Here is a 21,439-nt window from a genome sequence, read left to right as displayed (position 1 = left end):
AGATAGCACACAAGGGGAAAAGAAAATCGAGGTGCTCCTTCTAAGAAGGAGATGGATGCTGGGGACCCCAACAACAAATGGCCAATACCCAGACACTTGATATTTAGCCAGTGTTCACTGGTAGGGCTGTACTAGCTAACCGGTGTCACTAGTAGGGCTGTGCTAGTCAGCCGGTATTCACTAAGAGAGCAGTAGCAGTTGTTTATGGCTGGTGTCTGTTCCGATCATCCTAGAAAGTGTTAAATATTTTGAACATCACGCTCGTCCCCTACACTTGGTATACACAGCCATCTCTTCTGTGAGCTCGACTGCCCTCGGGACCTGCCAGAGAGCAAGTATTCCCACTGCTCATGGGACTCTTCTCAGTCCAGAGGATTCTGTTCTTGCTTTTCCTCTAATTCTTAAAGCCACCACCTTCTAAAACCAAGGAGACTTGGTACAAACCCTTCAGGGGGATTAGGCCTTTGCACAAGGCTAGAAGCAAAGTTACTGACTCTTGATCACCCTTGCTTCCTGCCTTCCCAGATGCCTGAGGATTTTCTACCAGCTTGAAGTTGCAGAGCTATAGAAATCCTGGAGAGCAACACGTACTTTAATATTTTTTTAAAATGTATTCTATCACCTGACGTGGTTTCTGCTCTTGGTAGGGGACAGTGGGGACGGAGAGACATTTTTCCATTAAGCTGAGAAGGGGGTGGGGGGGCATGGAAGGATTATGGGGTGATATTATTCTGGAAACATCTGCTTCTTGATTCCAGAGTAAGTACCACTGGGCAGGAACAGTTGAAAAGGTGTGCGCTGTGTTCCACCGCCATGCTCAATATCAGCACAGAGGTTTTGCATGGGTCGCACCTCTTAAGTCTTTGGCACTGTTGCTAATGGCTGCAGCCCACGAGAGAGAAATTAGGTAGAGAAGTGGAAAGGAGGAAAATTCTGAGTATGTATTAGTTTAAAATCCCTCGACTGCAGGTGCCAGAAACCAACTTGAGCTAGCTTAAGTGAAAAAGCAGAGTTTATTTTGAGGACACAGGGATTCTCTTAGAACCCAAGAGCCAAGGGTACAGCAAGTGTCTGCAAGATACTGGAACCAGAAGGTAGGAGGGGCAAGGAAACGCATTTACACCTTCTCTCCCTATGTTCCACAGTGTAGGTGCTAGAATCCCCGAACGGTAGTGTCTTTTCAGTGGGCATGACTCTCCTCCAGGCCCCTCACTCTACTTCTAACTAAAACCAAGTCCTGCAAAAGCGTTGGGTCGTATTTCCATCTTTCACCCCTCTGTTCCTCTCTCTCTGCAAACTAGTCTTCCCTGTCCTTCAGATCACGTTGCTACCAACAGCCACCCAAAGACGATGAATTTCTTTCCAGGTCTCAATTTTGAGTTCCCGAGGAAAGGCCTCTGACCCAGCTGGGGTTAGGGGCCCACCCCTGGCCCAAACCCTGGTGGGCTAAAGAGTTAGGGTCACGAGCAGAGTGTCCGCCAGGAACAGTATACCCACTGAGAATCTAACGCAGGGAGATAGAATGGTGGGCTAGTGGGAAAGAGGGACAGACCCTCTTCAGAGAGGATATAGTCAGTAAATTCAGGAGTCTGCATTAAATTTGAAATTACTTGATTTTTTGAAGAATTCTCTTACCAAAATTTCTAAGTTTAACTGATCCATCCTAGTTAGTTCAGATAAATTAGGACTTAGCATATTTAAACCCCAGAAGCTCTCTTCAAAAACAGTGGTTTTCAAACTTTTTTTTTTACCATGACCCATAATAAGAACAATACTTATTATCGTGACCCAGCATTTACATACACATAAATGTAAAAGATCAAAAAATTTACAAAATGATATTCCAATAATATTCACTAAAAATTGTTTCTGAATGAATAAGTAAAAACTTATGGCTGTCTAATTATCTTAAATGAATCATTTCCATGTAAAAATGGACTTTTGCAAGGAGTTGGGCCAGTGGCGTGAATTGGGAGATGCCAAGATGGACACATGAGGCAAAAAAAAAAAATTCACAAAATAATATTCAAGTCTACTAATTGTTTTGAAAACCTGTATTAATTGACCGTTTTCTTTCTAGATACTACCTTTCTCTTTACTTCAAAAGGCATTACAAATGTGTAAATACAACCACTGACCCCCCCCGAGAGTTTTCCAAGGTGGCCCATTCAAGATGGTAGACTGAGTAGGTTCCTTTGTTGCCCCCAACACCAGCTACATAAATGATCACGCAGGCCTCTTGTTCTTAAAAATAATGATCACCAGAAAAAATTATGAAAACCAGCAGTATAAAAAATTGAGGCCAAGATAAATGAATAGGATAAACTATGAGAGGTAATTTAAGAAACACAAAAGATCTTAGAAAAATTCTGATTGGTTTTCTTATAAAGATTCAAGGAGGTCCTGTATCCACAAAAAAAGAAGTGCAGGCTATTGGGAAAGGAACACTCAGAGACAAAGTAAAAGCTACTGTAAATTTTTAAATGATAGTGAGAATCAAAAGTTTCATAGAAGGGTTGGAAGAGAAAGTTAAAGAAATCTCTGAGAACATAGATCAAAAAGACAAAATTACAGAACACTGTTTTTAAAGGATAAGCAATATCAATCCAAAAGATCTAATTTGTCTATTGGGAATTCCAGAAAGATATAACAATGGGAAAGATAGGAGGACATTATTTAAAGAAATAGGCTTGAGAAATGTTTTGAGTGCTGAACAGTATGAATGAAAAAAGACAACACCTAGATATATCCTCATGGGATTTGAGGATGCCAAGTACAATGAAAAGAGCCTAAAAAACCCAAAGAGAAAAAAAGGAAAACCTGTAAAGAACTGAGGAGCAGTGAAACATCAGACTTCTCATTAATCATGCTTGACACAAGATAGATTCTTTCAAAGATCTAGAGGGCATTATTTTCCAATTGGAATTCTGCACCCAGAGGAACCATAGAGCAAAATAAAGACATGATCAGATTAGCAAAAATGCAGGAAGGTTACTTTCCATGCTCCTTTCAGAAGAAGCAACTTAAGGATGTACTCAAGCAAAACAAGGAAGAAAACCAGGAAAGAGACTTGGGATCCAGAAAACAGTGGATCTGACCCAGAAATGCAGTAAAGGGAAGTCTCAGGATGCTAGCTATGTGACAAGCCTGAAGATGATCCAGTCCACACTGGAACATTCTGTCACAGAGGAAGAACATCTGTGATATAGAGGGTGTGGCTGAATTTGAAATTCGACTGAAGGCATATTATTGGAAACAAGGAAAGAATTAAAGCAATTAATAAGCTCCAGCAAAAACAAAAAGTTATTCCAGACAGGCGTGATTCCTATGAACAAACTGAGATATGGCACGATTTTAATCAGGATGGAGTACAAGAAAGGAGAATACACATGACCTTGGTGGTAGGAACAGTCTCCTTAAAGTGGCTCTGGAGTTATGACATTAGATACATAGAGAAGGAAGTGAAATCCTAGCATATTACTTCACTCTGCAGTGAACAGTAATCACAAGATGTACATAAATGCTCTATACTGGTTACCAACTTTTAAAATCAACATACAGACAGAGCACAGAAGTCTGAAGTACAGTTATAAAACCCAGTGCACAAACCAGTTTATCCACATTGACAATGCGAAAGTGAGGCTAAAGCTCAGCTATTCAAGAGGCGAGGAGGTAGTGGGAAAGGGTAGGGACACCAATGTCCATATTTTCCATATTGGGTTTGCTGTTTTAGCCAAGAGAAAATATCCAGTGCTGATGGGAATTGGAAATAGAGGGGTTCGCATATGTGAAAAATATTAAATTCTGGAGAAATGCGGGAGATTTACCATGAGCTAAACCCTCATCTTTCACATTGCCCAGTCAAAAGATATTGTTTAAAGTTGGCAAATCAATAAGTAAAAGTATGTTATTTAGAGTTGTAAAGGTAATCAGCAGAATTGCTAAAAATAGAAATGTTTAGAAGTAGCTGGGCTTATGGTGAGCAGTGAATGTAAAATGGTAGTATTTCATTTTGTCAAATGAGTTATACGATTTTTATTGTTTTTGGACTGAACTCCTCCTTTTTTGAGCTTTTATGTGAAAGGCAAGAACAGGCGTCTTGGTTCTGGCATCTAAGGGTTGATAGGAACCCAAAAAATTGGCCATCAGAATATATTTTACACAGCTGAGGTTGAATGGGGACTCGAGGATACATGCGTGAGTCACATGTTTTATAACTTAAAGATAATGTTTTTTAAGACATATTTTCCTCCCAGGGAATTAATTTCTGCAGACTTTAAGTCAAATGTAAGCAAGTGCATTTGTCTCCTTTCTCTCCCTCTCTTTCATCACAGCGTGTGTTCGTGTGGGACTTGGATGAGACAATAATTATTTTTCACTCCTTACTCACGGGGACTTTTGCCTCCAGATACGGGAAGGTAAGAATCCATTTTGTCTCCTTTTTTTTTTTTTTTTTTTTTTTCCCAACGTGACAGTCTGTCCAGCTGGTTTGTCTTGGGAATTGTGAGGGCAGTTGATACGACAGCTTCTCCAACAAGCTGCCCCTTTGCGTCAGCCGGGCTTTGGAAGGCCTATGGAATTTTCCCTTGACATGTGAAATTTTAATTAGCTTCTCCCATTGTCTCCCATGCCTTTTCTTCCAACACATGAAACATTCAACATCCACTTGATAGGATATAAGCTTGTAGTCTTCGGCTGTCTCCCTCCTCCTAAGAGGGCTAGGAGATGCTTCAGCCAAACCCAGTAATCCTAGCTGAAAAACGAGGTAAAGTACTTTTCTTCTTCCCTGTTGTTTATTTTAGTGTCTCCGGCAGATGAATTTAATTTTCCTTCCATTTTTCTGAGACAAGGGGGAGGCATTTTGTCAGCTCCAGCATGGATCTTAGCAACAGCTTTGCAAATGTATCACCAACAAATTATGTCGGGGAACCATCCAGTTAGAACTCCGGGCAGATGCTGTCGGTTGACTGGTGGTCCATGCAAGAAATGTCAAAACGCCCTTAATAATGCAAAAATGAACCCAACCGCTGAAACCCAAACCCTGCCGATCCCGTGGGCTTTGTATCAAACCACATGTGGATGCTCCAGATGCCTGCCATCTCTTCGGGGAGACAGGTAGAGGTGGCAGGGCGGGGCTTCAGGGGACAGACGCGCCGTCAGCTCGTCCGAGGTAAGCGACCTGTTGGCAGCTGCTCCCACACGTGAGTGGGAACCATGAGACTCACCAGCACCTGGAAAATATTTTCTGTTTCTGTTTAGAGCCCAGGAATATGATTTGACATCACCTCATGGCTTTTCCAGCTGCTCATGTTTTTTATGAGGGTTATAACAAGCTGGATGTGTAATTAGCAAGATAGATTTATCGTCTGCCATTATGTTGTAAAGAATATGAAAATGGTGTTGGTGGTGCAGAAATCTCTTGCCGAGGAGGAATGCCGTTAATATGTCTAGCAGTGCCTGCGGGAAATCCGGCATGCGTTTTTGGAGTGTGCACAGCTTAGGTAAAGGATGGCAGGGTCCAGAGCTGCTGAAAAGCACCAGAGCGGACTTGGCAGCTATTGCAAAAAAAAACTGGGCTTTCCCAAAGGGGCTGCAGTAGTGAGTTGCCCACCCAGGCTGGGTGTTCTATGGTTTTTAACCACCCCAATAAAGCCACCGCCCCCCCCAACAAGAACCATTCCTTCACTCTTCTTACCCTTTGAGAAGTTCCACAGCTTCGTGCAACAATTCAATTCCCATGGATTGCGTAGGGCTTTGTAATCTAGGCTAAGATTTTTGTGTCTGTGTCTCACTACCACTCTTTAAACCAAGTTACAGCCTCGTTCAAGACAGGGACAAAGCCCAGAGCTCTGTTCTGGGCCCCATGGCACCTGGTCCATGTCACTTATCATCAGCCAGCTCTCTCCAATCCCATCACCCAATCCCAGCCACCTTCCCCTCCAGCTGTCTGGTCTCCACTCTTGCCCTTTCCAGCCCCCTACAGAGGGGTCATCCTAAAATACAAGCCTGGTCTCTCCTCTACTGAAAAAGCGTCAGTGGCTTCCCCATTGACAAAACCCAAGCCCAGCCTCCAAGGCCCTTCATGAGCTGGCTCCTGCCCTACCCTCCAGCCCTGTTTTCTCTTACTTGTCCCGAGTTGCTTTTTGTCCTCGGAACCTGCCACCGTCTCTCCCATCTCTTCTGAGTTTTTCCCAGAAGCAGAGCCTGAGACCAGGAGTGAGTGCTGGTAGTTTAGTTGGGGGGTGATCCCAGGGAGCACTAGGTGCAGAGTGGGCAAGTGAGGCGGGGAAGGGAGGGCAGCCAATACAGGGTACGTAAATAGCTATGGCTGCAGGTACCTGGGACTCAGAACCACCGGGGACCTCTGGGCTACTCCGGAACACACCTCAGAATTGACTCCCCCAAGGAGCAAGGGTGCTGGGATATTTATCTACACATTCCCTTCCATCGTGGGTTGAGAGTTTTTTCTCGGGGGGGTTATTTCCCTGTCCTGGCCTGTCCCATGAAAACCCTAGGGCAGGGAATCACAGGTCCTAACAGGAGGAAGCCTCTGCATGTTGAGAGGACACAGAAGAGGGGCACACTGGAAGCTTCTGCTATAATCTAGAATGTTCTAGAAAGTTCAGGTATTAGGTTAAATCACACTTATCTTTCAGTTCCCATTTTCAAGGTAGCTGCCTCCAAGAGGACTTTCCTAACCACCCACACCCCCATCTAAATTGCATCTCTCCCCATAACTCTATTTTTCATTTATATTATAATTATGCACTTATTTTCTGTCTCCCTTCTAAGCTATATGTGCCCTGAGGACAGAGACCATGAACATTTTTTATCAACCCAACTAAGCACAGTGCATGGACCAGATTGCTCAATACGTATTTGTTGGGAAAATGAATCGGGATGATCCTCTAGAATGAAAGCAACATGACGACAGGCACTTTTTTTTTTCTGTTTTGTCCCCAGAGCATAGAACAGTGCCCCCCACCTAGTAGGCATGGAATAAATATTTGGTGAATGAAGGTAGGTAGGATAGAAAATAGTATCAAAACAAAAAATTCCTAACTAGGGGCCACCCGCCAAATTCTGCCTGCAGACATTTGTGTTTGGCCCCTAGAGTGTTCGAAAAAATGTGAATTTGTCGCCAACATTTAAAAAATCAGGAGATTGCACAGACCAAAACAATCGCAATTTCCAAGTCTTCTTGAAAAATTAGAAAACCTAGCAATCCTGCATTCCCATGTGGCAGCAATCAGCAGGGGATGAGTAGCAGCTGCCCAGTTAGCGGGGGTATACACTCTCCAGCCCATCCACAGCCCCGCCTGGCCTGTTTAGGGGACCCTTCTGACCCCATTGGCATCTGAGTTTCAACATCCATCCTAGAATTACAGAACCACTGAAGGTCAGAGCTGGAAGGACCTGGGAGACCATAACGTCCGTTAGTCTCCATGGTACAGTAGGAGAAACTGAGGCCCAGAGAGAGTGAGGTCATCCAGGAGATAACGAGAGGTAGACCTCAGGTGCACTTGCCTCTCTGGGTGTTCCCAGGATGTCCAGGGAAAACTAAGGTGAGATGCTCTTGGAGCCCCCAGGTCTCCAGTGCCATCATTATTCCTCTTCTAGAATTTTCTACTCCTCCAGCTCTTTTAAGTGAGGAATGAGGTTGGTTGGTTGGTTGGTTGGTTTTCCTAAATCCAGCCACCCTAAGAGAGACCCAAACTAACCATGGCTTAACCAAGATAGAAGTTTATTCCTCTCACCTTGTAGTCCAGGCATAAGCAGTTCAGGCTGGTAAGGCTGCTACCCAGTACCAGGGATGGAGACCTCCTTCCATCTTTTTCTTTACCATTCCTGGAGCATTGCCCTCGTTGGCAAGATGAAACGTAGCTCACCCCCATGTCTGCATTCCGGGCAGTAAGAAGGGGAAGCAGGAAAAGGGGAGTCCACCTCTCTCTTTTTCATTTTTATTTTTTTCCCTCTCTTTGGAGGGCCAGATCCAGAAGTTGCACAGATCGTTTCTGCTCACGTGCCATTGGCTGGAACGTGATCACATGGCTACCTTCAGCTGCAAAGGAGTCTGGGAAATGTAGTCTAGTCATGTGCTCTATTAAAATTCAGGGACTCTGTTATTCTGAGAGGGAGAAAGGAAGAAGGGATATTAGAGGACAGCTAGCACTTTCTAGCACAAAGTACCATTAGTAAGAGGAAGAACAATGAAAGAGAAAGTTGTTGAGGAAAAATAAAATTCGTTCTGTTCAAGACACCTAGAGGACAACTGTATTTGTGGGTCTGAAGCTCCAAAGAGAGGTCTGGGCTACAGCTATAAACTTGGAAGACAGAGGAGAGGAGAGGACGTAGAGGAGTGTGAGCCCCATTCTGCAGACAGAATAACTGAGACACAGGGAGGTTATGTAGTCAGGGTATTCATCATGGAACTTAAATTCATGGCCTTGATTTTTGGCCCACATCTCTTTCTCTTTGTGCTCTTCCAATAGCTGCAGCCACATGGAACCCATTATTAATAGCTGGTGTCAAGTGGGACTCTCAGCTTGCAGCACGGAGTGTTTAAGCTACAAAGGGAATTTATTAGATGACAATAATTGAAAAACCCAGAGGTAATGGGATTCAGCCTGGGCTGGATCCAGAAGCTCAAGAGGTGTTCTTAGGGCTTGGTCTTTCTGCATCCCTCAGCTGACTTTTTCCATGTGGCAACTCCTTCTCAGAAATCCCAACTGAAAAAGAAGACCTACTTCCCAAATTCCAGCACAACTCCCAGGCTTGAATCTCATTGGCTCAAACTGGGTCAAATGCCCATCCAAAAATCAAACTCTGTGGCTCTGTGTAGCCAACCTAGATCAAGAGCCTGGCATGGAGGGAGTAGAGGAGCAGGTCAGCTCCATCCCAACCAAATGGATGGAGCTGGGGAGGGATGGTACCCCAGAGAAAACTGAAGTGCTCTTTCCAGAAGATGGTGAGGATCCTGGAGGGAGGAGTGTGTCCAGAGTGGGCTCTGAAGGTCATGACCCTCCGCACATCTACACCAAGGACCAGCAGCTCTTTGCTCATGGCCATTGTGTTAAGCACTGTACAGGAAGCAGATATCATATCAGTTGTGGTCCCAGCCGAAGGAGAGACTCACTGTTTACTTAGGGAAATAAGACCAACAGAGCTAAAATGATTAAGAAATGATTCAAAAACAGAGTGTTTGACTTTTAAAGCAGAAACTGGGCCCTTTTCCTGTTCCCAATCAGGGCATGTGCTGCTCAAGGCTGTCATCTCTCCGCTTCCTTTCCATCTCTTCCTACCCAGCGCGCAAAACCAGAGCATCCCTTTGGTAGCTGTACCTCCCCACATCTTGTGGATCCATTAGAGGTTCCCTGGAGAGCCAGAGACGCCAGTGATTGCCGGCCGCCTCTTTCCTAACCTCTCCTCCCACCCCACCTCCCTGCAGTCCCTGAACTCTGTTTTTTCCAGCTGGGATTAGACAAATGCAAGGTGGTCAGGAGCCTTTGCCTGTGGCCAGGAAGGGCTCATAAGGGGAACTGATCAGCAGTCTTCCTGGGTTCACAGTGGGTCAGCCCTGACTCCTCCTTTAGTGCCCTGCCTTCCAGGCAGCTCAGTACCAATTGGAAGCTCAACTCTAGGCCCAGTTTGTGTGTGTGTGTGTGTGTGTGTGTGTGTGTTTTAATAACAAACAGCTTTATTGAGAAATAACCCACATACCATAAATCTACCATTTCACTGTGTACAATTCATTAGTTTTTCGTATATTCAGAGTTGTGCAACCATCACCAGCATCTAATTTTAGAACATTTTCATCACCCCAGAAAGAAACCCCATACCCATTAGTAATCATTCCCCATTTCCTCCAGCACCGCCCACCCCAGCCCCTGGCAACCACTAATCTACTTCCTGTCTCTATAGATTTGCCTCTTCTGGACATTTCTTATAAATGGAATCACACAATATGTGGTCTTTTGTGACTGGCTTCTTTCACTTAGTATAATGTTTTTGAAATTCATCTATGTTGTAGCATATACCAATACTTCATTTTTATTGTTGCATAATTTTACAGTGTGTGAATATACTACGTTTTGTCTATCCATTCATCAGTTGATGGACAGTTGGGTTTTCAGCTATTATGAATAAAGCTGCTGTGAACACTCATGTACAAGTTTTTGCATAGACATATGTTTTCAATTCACTTGGGTATATACCTAGGATTGGAATTGCTGGGTTATATGGCAACTCTGTTTCACCTTTTGAGAAATTTCCAGACGCTTTTCCAGAGGAGTTGCACCATTTTGCATTCCCATAAACAAAGGATAAGGGTTCCAGTTTCTCCACATCCTCACCAACACTTGTTATCACCTGTCTTTTTGCTTATAGTCCTCTTAGTGGATGTGAAGTGATGTCTTGTGGTTTTGGTTTACATTCCTCTGACTAATTATGTTGACAAATGACTAATGATATTTCCACGTACTTATTGGCCATTTGTAGTATCTTCTTTAGAGAAATACCTATTAAATCGTTTATTGGTTTTCTTAATAGAAGTATAGTTGATTTACAATATTGTGTTATTTTCTGGTGTACAGCAAAGTGATTCAGTTATATATATATATATATATAATTTTTCATTGTTTTCCATTAGTTTATTACAAGATATTGAGTATAGTTCCCTGTGCTATATAGTAGGACCTTGTTGTTTGTCTATTTTGTATATAGTAGTTTGTATCTGCTAATCCCAAACTCCTAATTTATCCCAAAGGGGAAAGGTGCTAATCCCACCTTTCCCCTTTGGTAATCATAAGTTTGTTTTCTATGTCTGAGAGTCTGTTCCTGTTTTGTAAATAAGTTCACTTGTGTCATATCTTAGATTTCACATATAAGTGATATCATATGAGATTTGTCTTTTCTCTGTCTGACTTACTTCACTTAGTATGATAATTTCTAAGTCCATCCATGTTGCTGCAAATGACATTATTTCATTCTTTTTTATGGCTGAGTAGTATTCCATTGTGTGTGCATATGTGTGTGTGTGTGTATACACATATATATATCTTCTTTATCTTTTCACCTGTTGATGGACCCTTTGCCCGTTTTTAATTGGTTTATTTGTCTTTTATTTTTGAGTTGTAAGAGTTCTTTATATATTCTGGGTAACAGTCCATTATCGGATATGTGATTTGCAAATATTTTCTCCCATTCTGTGGGTGGTCTTTTCCCCTTATTGATAATGTCCTTTGAAGTATATGAAGTATTACAGGGTGAAAGGGGTTGAAATTAAATTTTTTAAAAGGTGGCCAGGGAAGGAGCCCTCATGGGGAAGCTGGATTTTGAATAAAGACTTAAAAGGAAGTGGAGGAACAGATATCTAGTGGAAGAGCAAGAGGGAACAGCAAGTGCAAAGGCCCTGAGGCAGCAGTTTGATGGATTTGAGGGACAATAAAGATGCTAGCATGGTTGGAGCACAAGTCAGGTAGAACTCAACTAGCTTTTACTCTGAAGTGGGAGCCATGAGGTTTGTTGCTTATATTTCTAAAGAATCCCTCTTGCTGCTCCCCAGGAAAGGAAGCTATTGGGTGGCAAGGCTGGAAACAGGGAGACCTGTGAGGGGGCTACTGCAACAGTCCAGTCCTATAATGGTTTTTTGGACCAGGGGGGATGAGATGAGGAAGATGAGAAGTGCAGCAGCCTGGATATATTTTGAAAGCAGAACCAACCATAGATAAAGAATGAAAAGCGATTCCTTATTCTCACTCCCTGGGCTCCAGAGATGTCTTACTTACTTTCTGTCCATGGTCTCCCTCTGAAGGGACCTGATGATCTCTTTTCCCTCTATTGCCAACTAACAAATTCCTCTTGAAAAAATTCTCCCCTTTTTTTTTTTTTTTTTGGTGCATTCACTATATACCAAGTACTCCACTGTGAATGTTTTTTTTTTTTTTTTTTGAGTTGGACCTCAAGTGCCAATGTTGAGTTATTCACATTCTTTGTCCACGCAGGCCTCTTTCTTGTATCACGTGGGTACAAACATATGTTTCTTTGTAGACCCATTTGTACTCTTCCTCCTCCCCTCCCCATAGTTGATTGTGTAGCCTTTTGTTTACTTTCCTGTAAAATACGTATTGTCTTCTTGTGTGCATTTATTTCTTCTGTCTGTAAATGAAATTTAAATACCCCTTGTTTCTCACTTTTCTCCCTCTGCACTGTGGCCCTAGGTCCTTCCACGTTGCCCTATGTCCAACTCCATTGCTCTAACTCAGTGGTCCTCAACTGGAGGTGATTTTGCTCCCCAAGCAACATTTGGCAACATCAAGCATTTTTGGTTGTCATGACTCGGGGTTTGCTCCTAGCATCTAGAGAGTAGAGGCCAGCGATAACGCTAAACATCCTGTAATGCACAGGACAGTCCCCACAACAGAGAATTATCTAGCTCCAAGTGTCTATAGTGCTGCGGGTGAGAAACCCTACATCCACCTGCTGCTCTGAATCCCAGGGTCCCACGTCTTCCTTATGCCCCCTTCCTCCAGGGAGGACACCCAAGCTCCCCCCAGCTCCCCACCAGCACAGACAATGCTGTGACGAGCATCCTTTATGACCTGCTCTGAGCTTTACACCACAAACCTATAAGGTATGACTGCTCCTATTATACCCATCTCTGGAAAAACCTGAGGCTCAGAGAGGTAGCATAATTCAGCCAAGGTCACCTACCTTGAAAGAGATGAAAGCCAGGAGGTGGCCCACGGCTCTTAACCATGTATCTAAACTGCATCCCCAGTGATCCACGTGAATGTCCTCAGGGTGAAAATTAAAAGCCATTGGCATGAACTCTTCTGCTTGACTGAGCTCCACGAGCACACAGACGGGATCTAATGTCTTCATAGCTTCATCCCCGGGCACCAGGCAGTGCCTGGCACATCCACTTGATAAATATTTGTTGAATAAACAAATAAATAGCTCGTGGGTAGGGAGTTTTCAGCATGTGTGGTTGCAAGCACTGCAGAAATGAGATTCCAAGGTGCCTGCCCTGCAGGGAACAAATAACCACACACATGACAAGATAGGGGCCTGTCAGCGTCTCTCCGGGGCCAAGATGCTGGGTGCCAGCCTGGCCTGACCTAACCCAGAGCTGGGCCCACAGCAGGGGCTCAGCAGAGGCTGTGGAATGTTGAGCAAGTGGCTCCTCCAGGCAGGCTTGGAGTCAGGGACCCTTTGGCTGGTGGGGGACCTGCAGTGGAGCCAGGTGATCCTTGATGCCTACCCGAGCAGGATCCCATCCAGGGTTTCCCTCCAGGTCACCCCTTTGAAAGGGCCAGGCCCTGCTCAATCTGAAAAAATAAGAGGTTTCAAACTGGCTATGTCAAATCTGGCTTGAAGACAGGTTGATCCCCTGGCATTTCCTTAAGTTCTGAATTCATTGCCAATATTTTAAAATCTGGATGTTTTACCTAAAAACCTGGATATCTCACTTCTCTTGGAAAATAGGAAGATCTGGCAACACCAGACCTGAGTCTTCAAAGAGTGGAGACCCTTTGATAGGACATGTGACCTGGGGCTCACCTCTGCCCCCTTCACTCACTGGAGTTACACATCCTCCCTGGGCTGTGGGTTATGGATCCGTGGTGCCTCCTTCACCGCCCGCCCCCCACCCAGTGGCATTTACATTTGTGACCTGCCAATGCCAGGTTGTGCCCAGCGTAGGTGGGATATGTGGGGCAGAGGTTACTGGTCCCCATGCCCTCCGGGTCCTCCGCGTAGACTGCGGGACACAGGCGTCCCTGGTTCCCTCCACCCAGCTTCCAAGCTTTGTCAGGTGATTCAGAAACCATACCATACTCCCCACGAAGCACAGGCTACTTACTTCCTAAAGATCATCTGTCTTGGGGATCCATTGTCATGGCTGGGAATTCTGTTCACTAAATGTGGTTTAAATCCTATCACTTCCCCTCCTCCAACAAATAAAAGAGAAGCCGTGCTATTATCCAGCGTCCCTTCCTTAGGAGGGTCTCTCCAGCCTTCCAACTAGATGGAAACGCCCTATCGAGATGACTCATGGAGGGCTTGCCATAATACAGTTGCAGTTATTCATTTCTTGATGTGATTATTTGATGACAGAATAACATCATCATTATCATCGTTAAATGGCTGGGACTGAATTTCCATTGGAGCAGATGCTGTCAATGCCTCACCTTTATCCCTGCAGCCCTCCCTATTCCCACAGACATGACGGTTTCCTCTGCAAGTACCTGTGACAAGCTGGGGTGCAGTCTCCCAGGTGTCCGCAGAGGGAGAGAGCCCGCAGCAGCGGCCTGCTCTTGGACCTGCCCCTGTTGATTTCCTTCCCTCCCCGCCTCACTTCCATACTCGGTCACCAGTGCTTCCTGGGGTCACCTCCCAGATAAACTGCTTGCACCTGAATCCCAGGCTCAGGGTCTCCATCACGGGGGAGACCCAGACTAAGGCATTAAGGATGCCTGAATGTTCAGACATCTTCACGATGGGTTCTTACAGGAACTGAAACTCTGCATCGCCAGGTCCCTGTTGTAACGTAAGCCCTCCAGGCCCCTCGAAGTGTGGTTCAGGGACAGGCATCATCAGGGAGCTGTTAGAAATGCAGAGTCGGGACTTCCCTGGTGATCCAGTGATAAAGAATCCACCTTGCAATGCAGGGGACGCAGGTTCGATCCCTGGTCGGGGAACTAAGATCCCACGTGCCGCGGGACAGCTAAGCCTGTGCGCCACAACTACTGAGCTCGTGTGCCTCAACGAGAGAGTCCACGTGCCGCAACTACAGAGCCCACGCACCCTGGAGCCCGCGCGCCACCACTAGAGAGAAGCCTACGCGCCACAACGAAAGATCCTGCATGCCTCAACGACCCGACGCAGACAAAAGAAAAAAAAAAGAAAAATGCAGGGTCTCGGGTCCCAGCCCAGATGTACTGAACCAGAATGGACATTTAAACTCAACACCTTCACACATTAGTCTGTGAGGCAAGATGTAAGCCATGAATTCACCTGGTGACGACTTTTCTCGTGGATCCTGCCAGCCTCTTTGTGTACCTAGAAGAGACTGGGCAGAGAGAGCCTGGCCAGATTTTGGCTCTACACATCTCCCCGTGGGGCTCCCCTGCCCTCTCCGACCAGCCACGGTCCTCCCCCATCCCTCAGCGGGTGTAATTACGTGATTCCGGCTCGGATTCCGGAATCCAATACCCAGCACAGTGCCATCAGGATTCAATCAGATCCAGTTGGCGAGACGCGGCTTGGCCTGTCCGTTACTGCTTTACAAACTGAGAAGAAATAAAATCCCTGGTTTTATGACCCAGCAGTTAAAAACTATTTGTAGAAGTTGCTAAGGTTCAAATCAAAAGTGCCCTCCCTGGAGGACGATTAGTTAATTCAGAGGACCACAGATTCTTTTCTTTCTTTTTCCCCCTTCTACCTTGAGATGTGACTCTAATTCATTTCTGCCTTTCAGACATCTAGAGCTCTCCATCCTTTGACAAACACAAGCCAAAGTGCTTAAGGACATCTGTTTATTTTATTTCTTTAATGAGAAAACCTTCCAATTTCTCCGGGCTCAGCTGTGTTTATTTAGATTGTGTTAACCATGTGAGGCCAGCACCTTGGACGTTTAAAGGCCTGGCCGGGGCCCTCACAGCGGCCTCCAGCTCTGAAATGGAGTCAGCCCTGCCCAAGGAAAACAGAGTCCTTGGAACTCTATAAAGTAGATTTTCAAAATAAATACTGCCTAATTCACTCGGTAGATGTGGATTAAGTCAAGATGAATACAATTTGGAAAGGATTTTCTGAGGAAGTCGGAGATTTCTTTCCCCCACTGGGGGTTAAACCTTGTATTTAAATCTCCATCCCCACCTCCCCCCACCCCCCACCCCCACCCCCACCCCCGCTCTCTTTTCAGTTAAGTAAAAGGTATTTAGTCTTTGTGGCTAATAAAGAAATGATGACTTTGATTGGCCTTCTCAAGCAATGATTATTTTCTTTGTAGGACCAGGGATGGTGACTTAACTAGTCACTGTATTCCGTCCAGTAAGGGCAAGACGCGAACATCTGCCATTGTCATTCTGGCGGGGGTGGATGAGGAAGAGGTTGGAAACGCTTTCAAAGATGTCCTAGAGGTGAATGACAGTTGGAGGGGCCGTGGGCAGGGGAGTGGTACCCTTTGTAGATTTAATCCCCTGTAATAGTTCTTCCCTGAGCCACTGGGCCTCCATGCCAAGTGCCTCTGCTCATGTATTTTAGAGCATTAAAGGATTACTTCCAACATAAAATATATTTCAGAGATGGTTTGGGGTTGTCAGAAAAGCGCTCATTAGCAAAGACTTTCTTTGAAGCCCCGTGCTCTTGGCTGCTTGGAGAGAGACCATTTCTACTTAGGTGGAGGGTTTCTGAGCTAGTTAAGACTCCTGAGTACTCCTCATTTTCTGCCCCCAAATTTAACAAACGCGACTGCTTCCCCAGACTACTTTGGCCAACTTTTTTTCTCTAGCCCCACCTCTCAACGAATGCTGGAGGGCATCTGAAAAAAAAAAATAATGATAATAATAATAAGAGGGATTCAAATCTCCTGTGCAAAACCTACAACAAATTGTTGGTTGGGTTAGAATGAGAAGCTCTTTTGTCCGCTGTAAATAGAGGGGGTGCTGCTCACACTGATAAGTGGTGGGGAAAAAATCCCGGGCACCTTGCGAACCTAAATAATGGGAACAATTTTCCTTTACACTTAACTAGCAGGTTGAGAAGCCGTCTCCCCCAGCACCCCACCTGCACTTTTTTACGGTGTTTACTTCCCAACAATAGGGCTCCTGAGCTGTGCAAAGATTACTGGAATTCCCGTGAGCCTTTGGTGATGAGGGTGTCACTGGGTGAGTGGCAGGAAGGTATCAAGGCGGTTGTATGGGGGGTTGGCTTTGACAGGGAAATAAGAGGTTCCCCCCACTGTGCCTGCTTCCTACAATTCCTCTGTGAATTAGTGAACTTGTGGGCCCTTCCAATGGCAGAGAGGGGAAAGCGCTGATGCAAGTTCCCCAATAGGACCTAATTCAAAGAGAAATATGCAGTTTAAGAATCTCTTTGGAAATGTCCATCAATGGTTGAATGGATAAACACATCCTAGGATATTCGTACAATGGAATATTTTCAGCCATAAAAAGGAATGGAGTACTTAATACATGCTCAGTGTGGACAAACCCCAAAAACATTATGCTAAGGGGAAAGAAGCCAGGCACAAAAGGTCATACACTGTATGATTCCATTTACATGAAGTATCCAGAATAGGTAAATCCACAGAGGCAGGATACAGATTGGTCATTACCAGGGGCCGGAGGGGAGGGAGAATGGGGAACAGCTTCTTCGTGGGTGTGGGGTTTCCTTTGGGGGTGATGAAAATATTTTGGAACTAAATAGACGTTTGCTCATCTGTAAAATTGGAATAACAGTTCCTGCCCCACTGACCTCAAAAGACCAGCCCGGGAATCATATAATGTTTCCCTAAGGGCACTGTAGGTGCTGTTAAAGGAACACAAACTGCCTGGAGCTGGTAAATGATGAACATTTTTTACTTGAAAAATGAGGGTGTTTTTTTAAATACTCTTCTTATCCGGTTTTGGTGTCTGGGTAATAATGGCCTCAAAAAATGAGATGGGAAGTGTTGCCTCCTCTTCTGTTTTCTGGAAGAGATTGTGGTGAATTGGTGCTATTCTTCTTGAAATGTTTGGTAGAATTCTCCAGTGAAACCATCTAGACTTGGAGATTCCATTTTTCAGGAGGTTTTTAACTATGATTTCAATTTCTTTAATAGTTGCAGCTATTTCACCCTGAGTGAGTTTCGGTAGTTTGTAGTTTTTGAGTAATTTGTCCATTTCATTCATTGTCAAATTTAGGTGTCTGCAGTAAAAATAAATAAATAAATAAGTACTTTACATTTACGGTGACTTTCAGTTTCTAGCATATTATAACCCATACCCAGAAGCCTTTGATTATAGGGATAAAAAGTGTAAATCTCTCCCTGTGTGCATGGCACTGGGTCAGGAATCACCTCCTTGGTCCTCGAGACAAACCTACAAGGTAGATGTGGTGATCTCCATTCTACCCAGGACACAGAGGCCCTGCCCAAGACTACCAACCTAGTAACCTAGTGGCAGAAAACGGATCAGACCCAAAACTCCAAAGGGCATCGGAAGCCGTTCTGCCACCGAGCAGACCACAGCCAATCACAAGCCCCCAAGTTCCATGCATAGCTTTCAAACCTTCAGTCCAACCCCAGTTCCTTCCTATGCCTGATTTCCCCCTGTTGGGGAGGGGAGGTCTGCAGGCTACACCTGACTCTCAAACATATTTTTTGGTTACATTTTTGAAATTAGCTGCCAGCATTTAAAGTGGCGAGTTTTCTTAAATTTATTTTATTGAGGTATAGTTGATCTACAATGTTGTGTTAATTTCTGCCGTACAGCAAAGTGATTCACTTATATATATATTTTTTCATATTCTTTCCCATTATGGTTTATTACAGGATAGTGAATATAGTTCCCTGTGCTATACAGTAGGACCTTGTTGTTTATCCATCCCATATGTAATAGTTTGCACCTACCAACCCCAAACTCCCAGTCCATCCCTCCCCCACCCCACCGCCCCCGCTTGGCAACCACAAGTCTGTTCTCTATATATCTGTGAGTCTGTTTCTGTTTTGTAGGTAAATTCATTTGTGTCATATTTTAGATTCCACATGTAAGTGATATCATGTGGTATTTGTCTTTCTCTGTCTGACTTACTTAGTACGATGATCTCTAGGTCCATCCATGTTGTTGCAAATGGCATTATTTCATTCTTTTTTATGGCTGAGTAGTATTCCACTTGTATATGTATACCACATCTTCTTTATCCATTCATCTGTCGATGGACATTTAGGTTGTTTCCATGTCTTGGCTATTGTAAATAGTGCTGCTATGAACATAGCAGTGCATGTATCTTTTCAAATTATAGTTTTTTCCAGATATATGCCCAGGACTAGGATTGCTGGATTTTTAGCTTTTTGAGGAACCTCCATACTGTTTTCCATAGTGGCTGCACTCATTTACATTCCCACCAGCAGCATAGGAGGGTTCCCATTTCTCCACACCCTCTCCAGCATTTGTTATTTGTAGGCTTTTTTTTTTTTTTTGTAAAGAACATTCTCTTCTTTTTTTTAAAATTAATTAATTAATTTATTTATTTGTGGCTGTGTTGGGTCCTCGTTTCTGTGCCAGGGCTTTCTCTAGTTGCGGCGAGCGGGGGCCACTCTTCATCGTGGTGCGCGGGCTTCTCACTATCGCGGCCTCTCTTGTTGCGGAGCACAGCCTCCAGACGCGCAGGCTCAGTAGTTGTGGTTCACAGAACCAGTTGCTCCGCGGCATGTGGGGTCTTCCCGGACCAGGGCTCGAACCCGTGTCCCCTGCATTGGCAGGCGGACTCTCAACCACTGCGCCACCAGGGAAGCCCTGTAGGCTTTTTAATGATGGCCATTCTTACTGGTGTGAGGTGGTACCTCATTGTACTTTCGATTTGCATTTCTCTAATCATTAACGATGATGAGCATCTTTTCATGTGCCTATTGGCCACCTGTATGTCCTCTTCAGAGAAATGTCTGTTTAGGTCTTCTGCCCATTTTTTGATTGGGTTATTTGTCTTTTTGTTATTGAGTTGTATGAGCTGTTTGTATATTTTGGAAATTAAGCCCTTGTCGGTTGCATCATTTGCAAATATTTTCTCCCAGTTCGTAGGTTGTCTTTTCATTTTGTTTATGGTTCCCTTTGCTGTGCAAAAGCTTGTAAGTTTGATTAGGTCCCATCAAATGGGGAGATTTTAGATAAGCCACAAGGATATGTCGTGTAGCACAGAGAATTATAGTCATTATCATGTAATAATCTTTAATGGAGAATAATCTGTAAAAATATTGAATCACTGTGCTGTACACCTGAAACTAATATAATATTATAAATCAACCATACTTTAAATGAATAAATAAATTTTTTAAATTGGGAGATTTTTACACAGAAATTCAGGCTTCTGGGTTCTCTTGAAAAATCAGAAGATCTGGCCATGTGGCACCCACAACCCCAAATGTCACCACTTGGCTGGAGCTGCATAGCAGCTGCTTCCTTTCAGTGGGGTCGGTGGCCACCAGTTTTCCACAATCCCCACCACTCCCTATTGCCTCCCTAACACTAAGGCCAAATGTCAGCTGTTGTTTGCGATCTCATTGCACTATTGTCTTTCTGTAGGAAGAGTTGTACCAAGAGTTGGAAAATGAAAGATCAACAAGGTGTATGTTTCACTTGCACCATTTCAGTTACGTGAGCCACTTAGTCTCTGTAAGTCTTGTTGTCTCTCGTGCCTCATCCACAGAATAAAGTCCAAACTCTCTGGGCTGGCTTCCAGACCCTTCATGACTTAGTTCCTTCCATTCTGTCCTGCCTCGCCTCTCAGACTCTCAACTTTCTATTTCAGGCTACACAGCCTTACGGCTGCACCAGCAGACTCCCCCACATCCAGGCCTTTATCCGTGCTGTTCCCTCTGCCAGGAGTGCTTTCCTCACTCGCCAACCATTTGCCCAGCTAATGCTAATTCAGCATTCAGGTCTTATCTTAGACATCTCTGCTTCCGGGAAGCTCTCCTTGACTACACTGGGTTAGGTGTCCCTCCTGTGTGTTCCCTTAGCACCCTATGCTATTTGTCACTAATTATTTTATCACCTACTTTTTTGTCTCTCTCCCTAACTCAACTCCAGCGCCTCAGGTGCAGGGACTGACTGTGTCTTAGTTCTCTCCACTTCTCTGCTTCCCAGCACAGCACATTCTATGTGCCCCATAATTAGTTGTCAAATTAATTTTCTTTTGGTTAAAACCCAACGCAAGCTGATTTAAGCAGAAAAATGAATTTATTGGCATTTATAACCAAAAGTTCAGGGGCGTGGCTGAATGCTGGGGCTCAAACGTGTCAGTAGAAGCCAGTCTCTCTGCATCTCTTTGCTCTGTTTCCATTGGGTTGGCTTCATTCCTTTCACGTGTCATGGCAAAAATTCCCCCAAGCAGCACAAGACCTGCATCCTGCCAGCTCTATGACCCCAGCGAAAACAGAGTAACGTTTTCCTAGTAGTTCCAACCAAGTGCCAGACGAAGCTCTCCTTGGCCTAGCTAGAACCAGTCACTCAAAGGTGGGGGTAGGTGGGACCGGCTCCCTCGGAACTACACAGATAGGGAGTGATGAAGTTCCACCGAAAACACTCAGGAAATGCTGTTATCAGAAGGTGCGTGGATGCTGGGCAGACAAGAACAGCAGACACTCACTCCCACGTGCATGTTTTAAGCCATGTGAGGGCCAAGAACCTGCATAGTCTTACCCAGCACATAGTAGGTGCTCAGTAAATACTTGAAGTTGACG

At 44.6% G+C, this 21,439-nt stretch overlaps 1 protein-coding gene across 2 annotated transcripts in view; it reads left to right on the top strand.

The window, feature by feature from the left end:
• The window catches only part of EYA2 (EYA transcriptional coactivator and phosphatase 2), a 179,049-nt gene that overhangs the window by 101,600 nt on the left and 56,010 nt on the right, over positions 1–21,439 (top strand). For both annotated transcript variants that reach the window (XM_068565671.1, XM_068565670.1), the window contains exon 8: positions 4,335–4,418. In XM_068565671.1, coding sequence (XP_068421772.1) covers positions 4,335–4,418 — 84 coding nt within the window. The remainder of the gene's footprint in view (positions 1–4,334; positions 4,419–21,439) is intronic.

Source organism: Eschrichtius robustus, chromosome 16 (genome assembly GCF_028021215.1).
Source record: "Eschrichtius robustus isolate mEscRob2 chromosome 16, mEscRob2.pri, whole genome shotgun sequence".
In the NCBI taxonomy this organism is placed as follows: domain Eukaryota; kingdom Metazoa; phylum Chordata; class Mammalia; order Artiodactyla; family Eschrichtiidae; genus Eschrichtius; species Eschrichtius robustus.
Note: the sequence above shows the minus strand (reverse complement) of the source record. Positions and strands in the feature narration are given on the sequence as shown.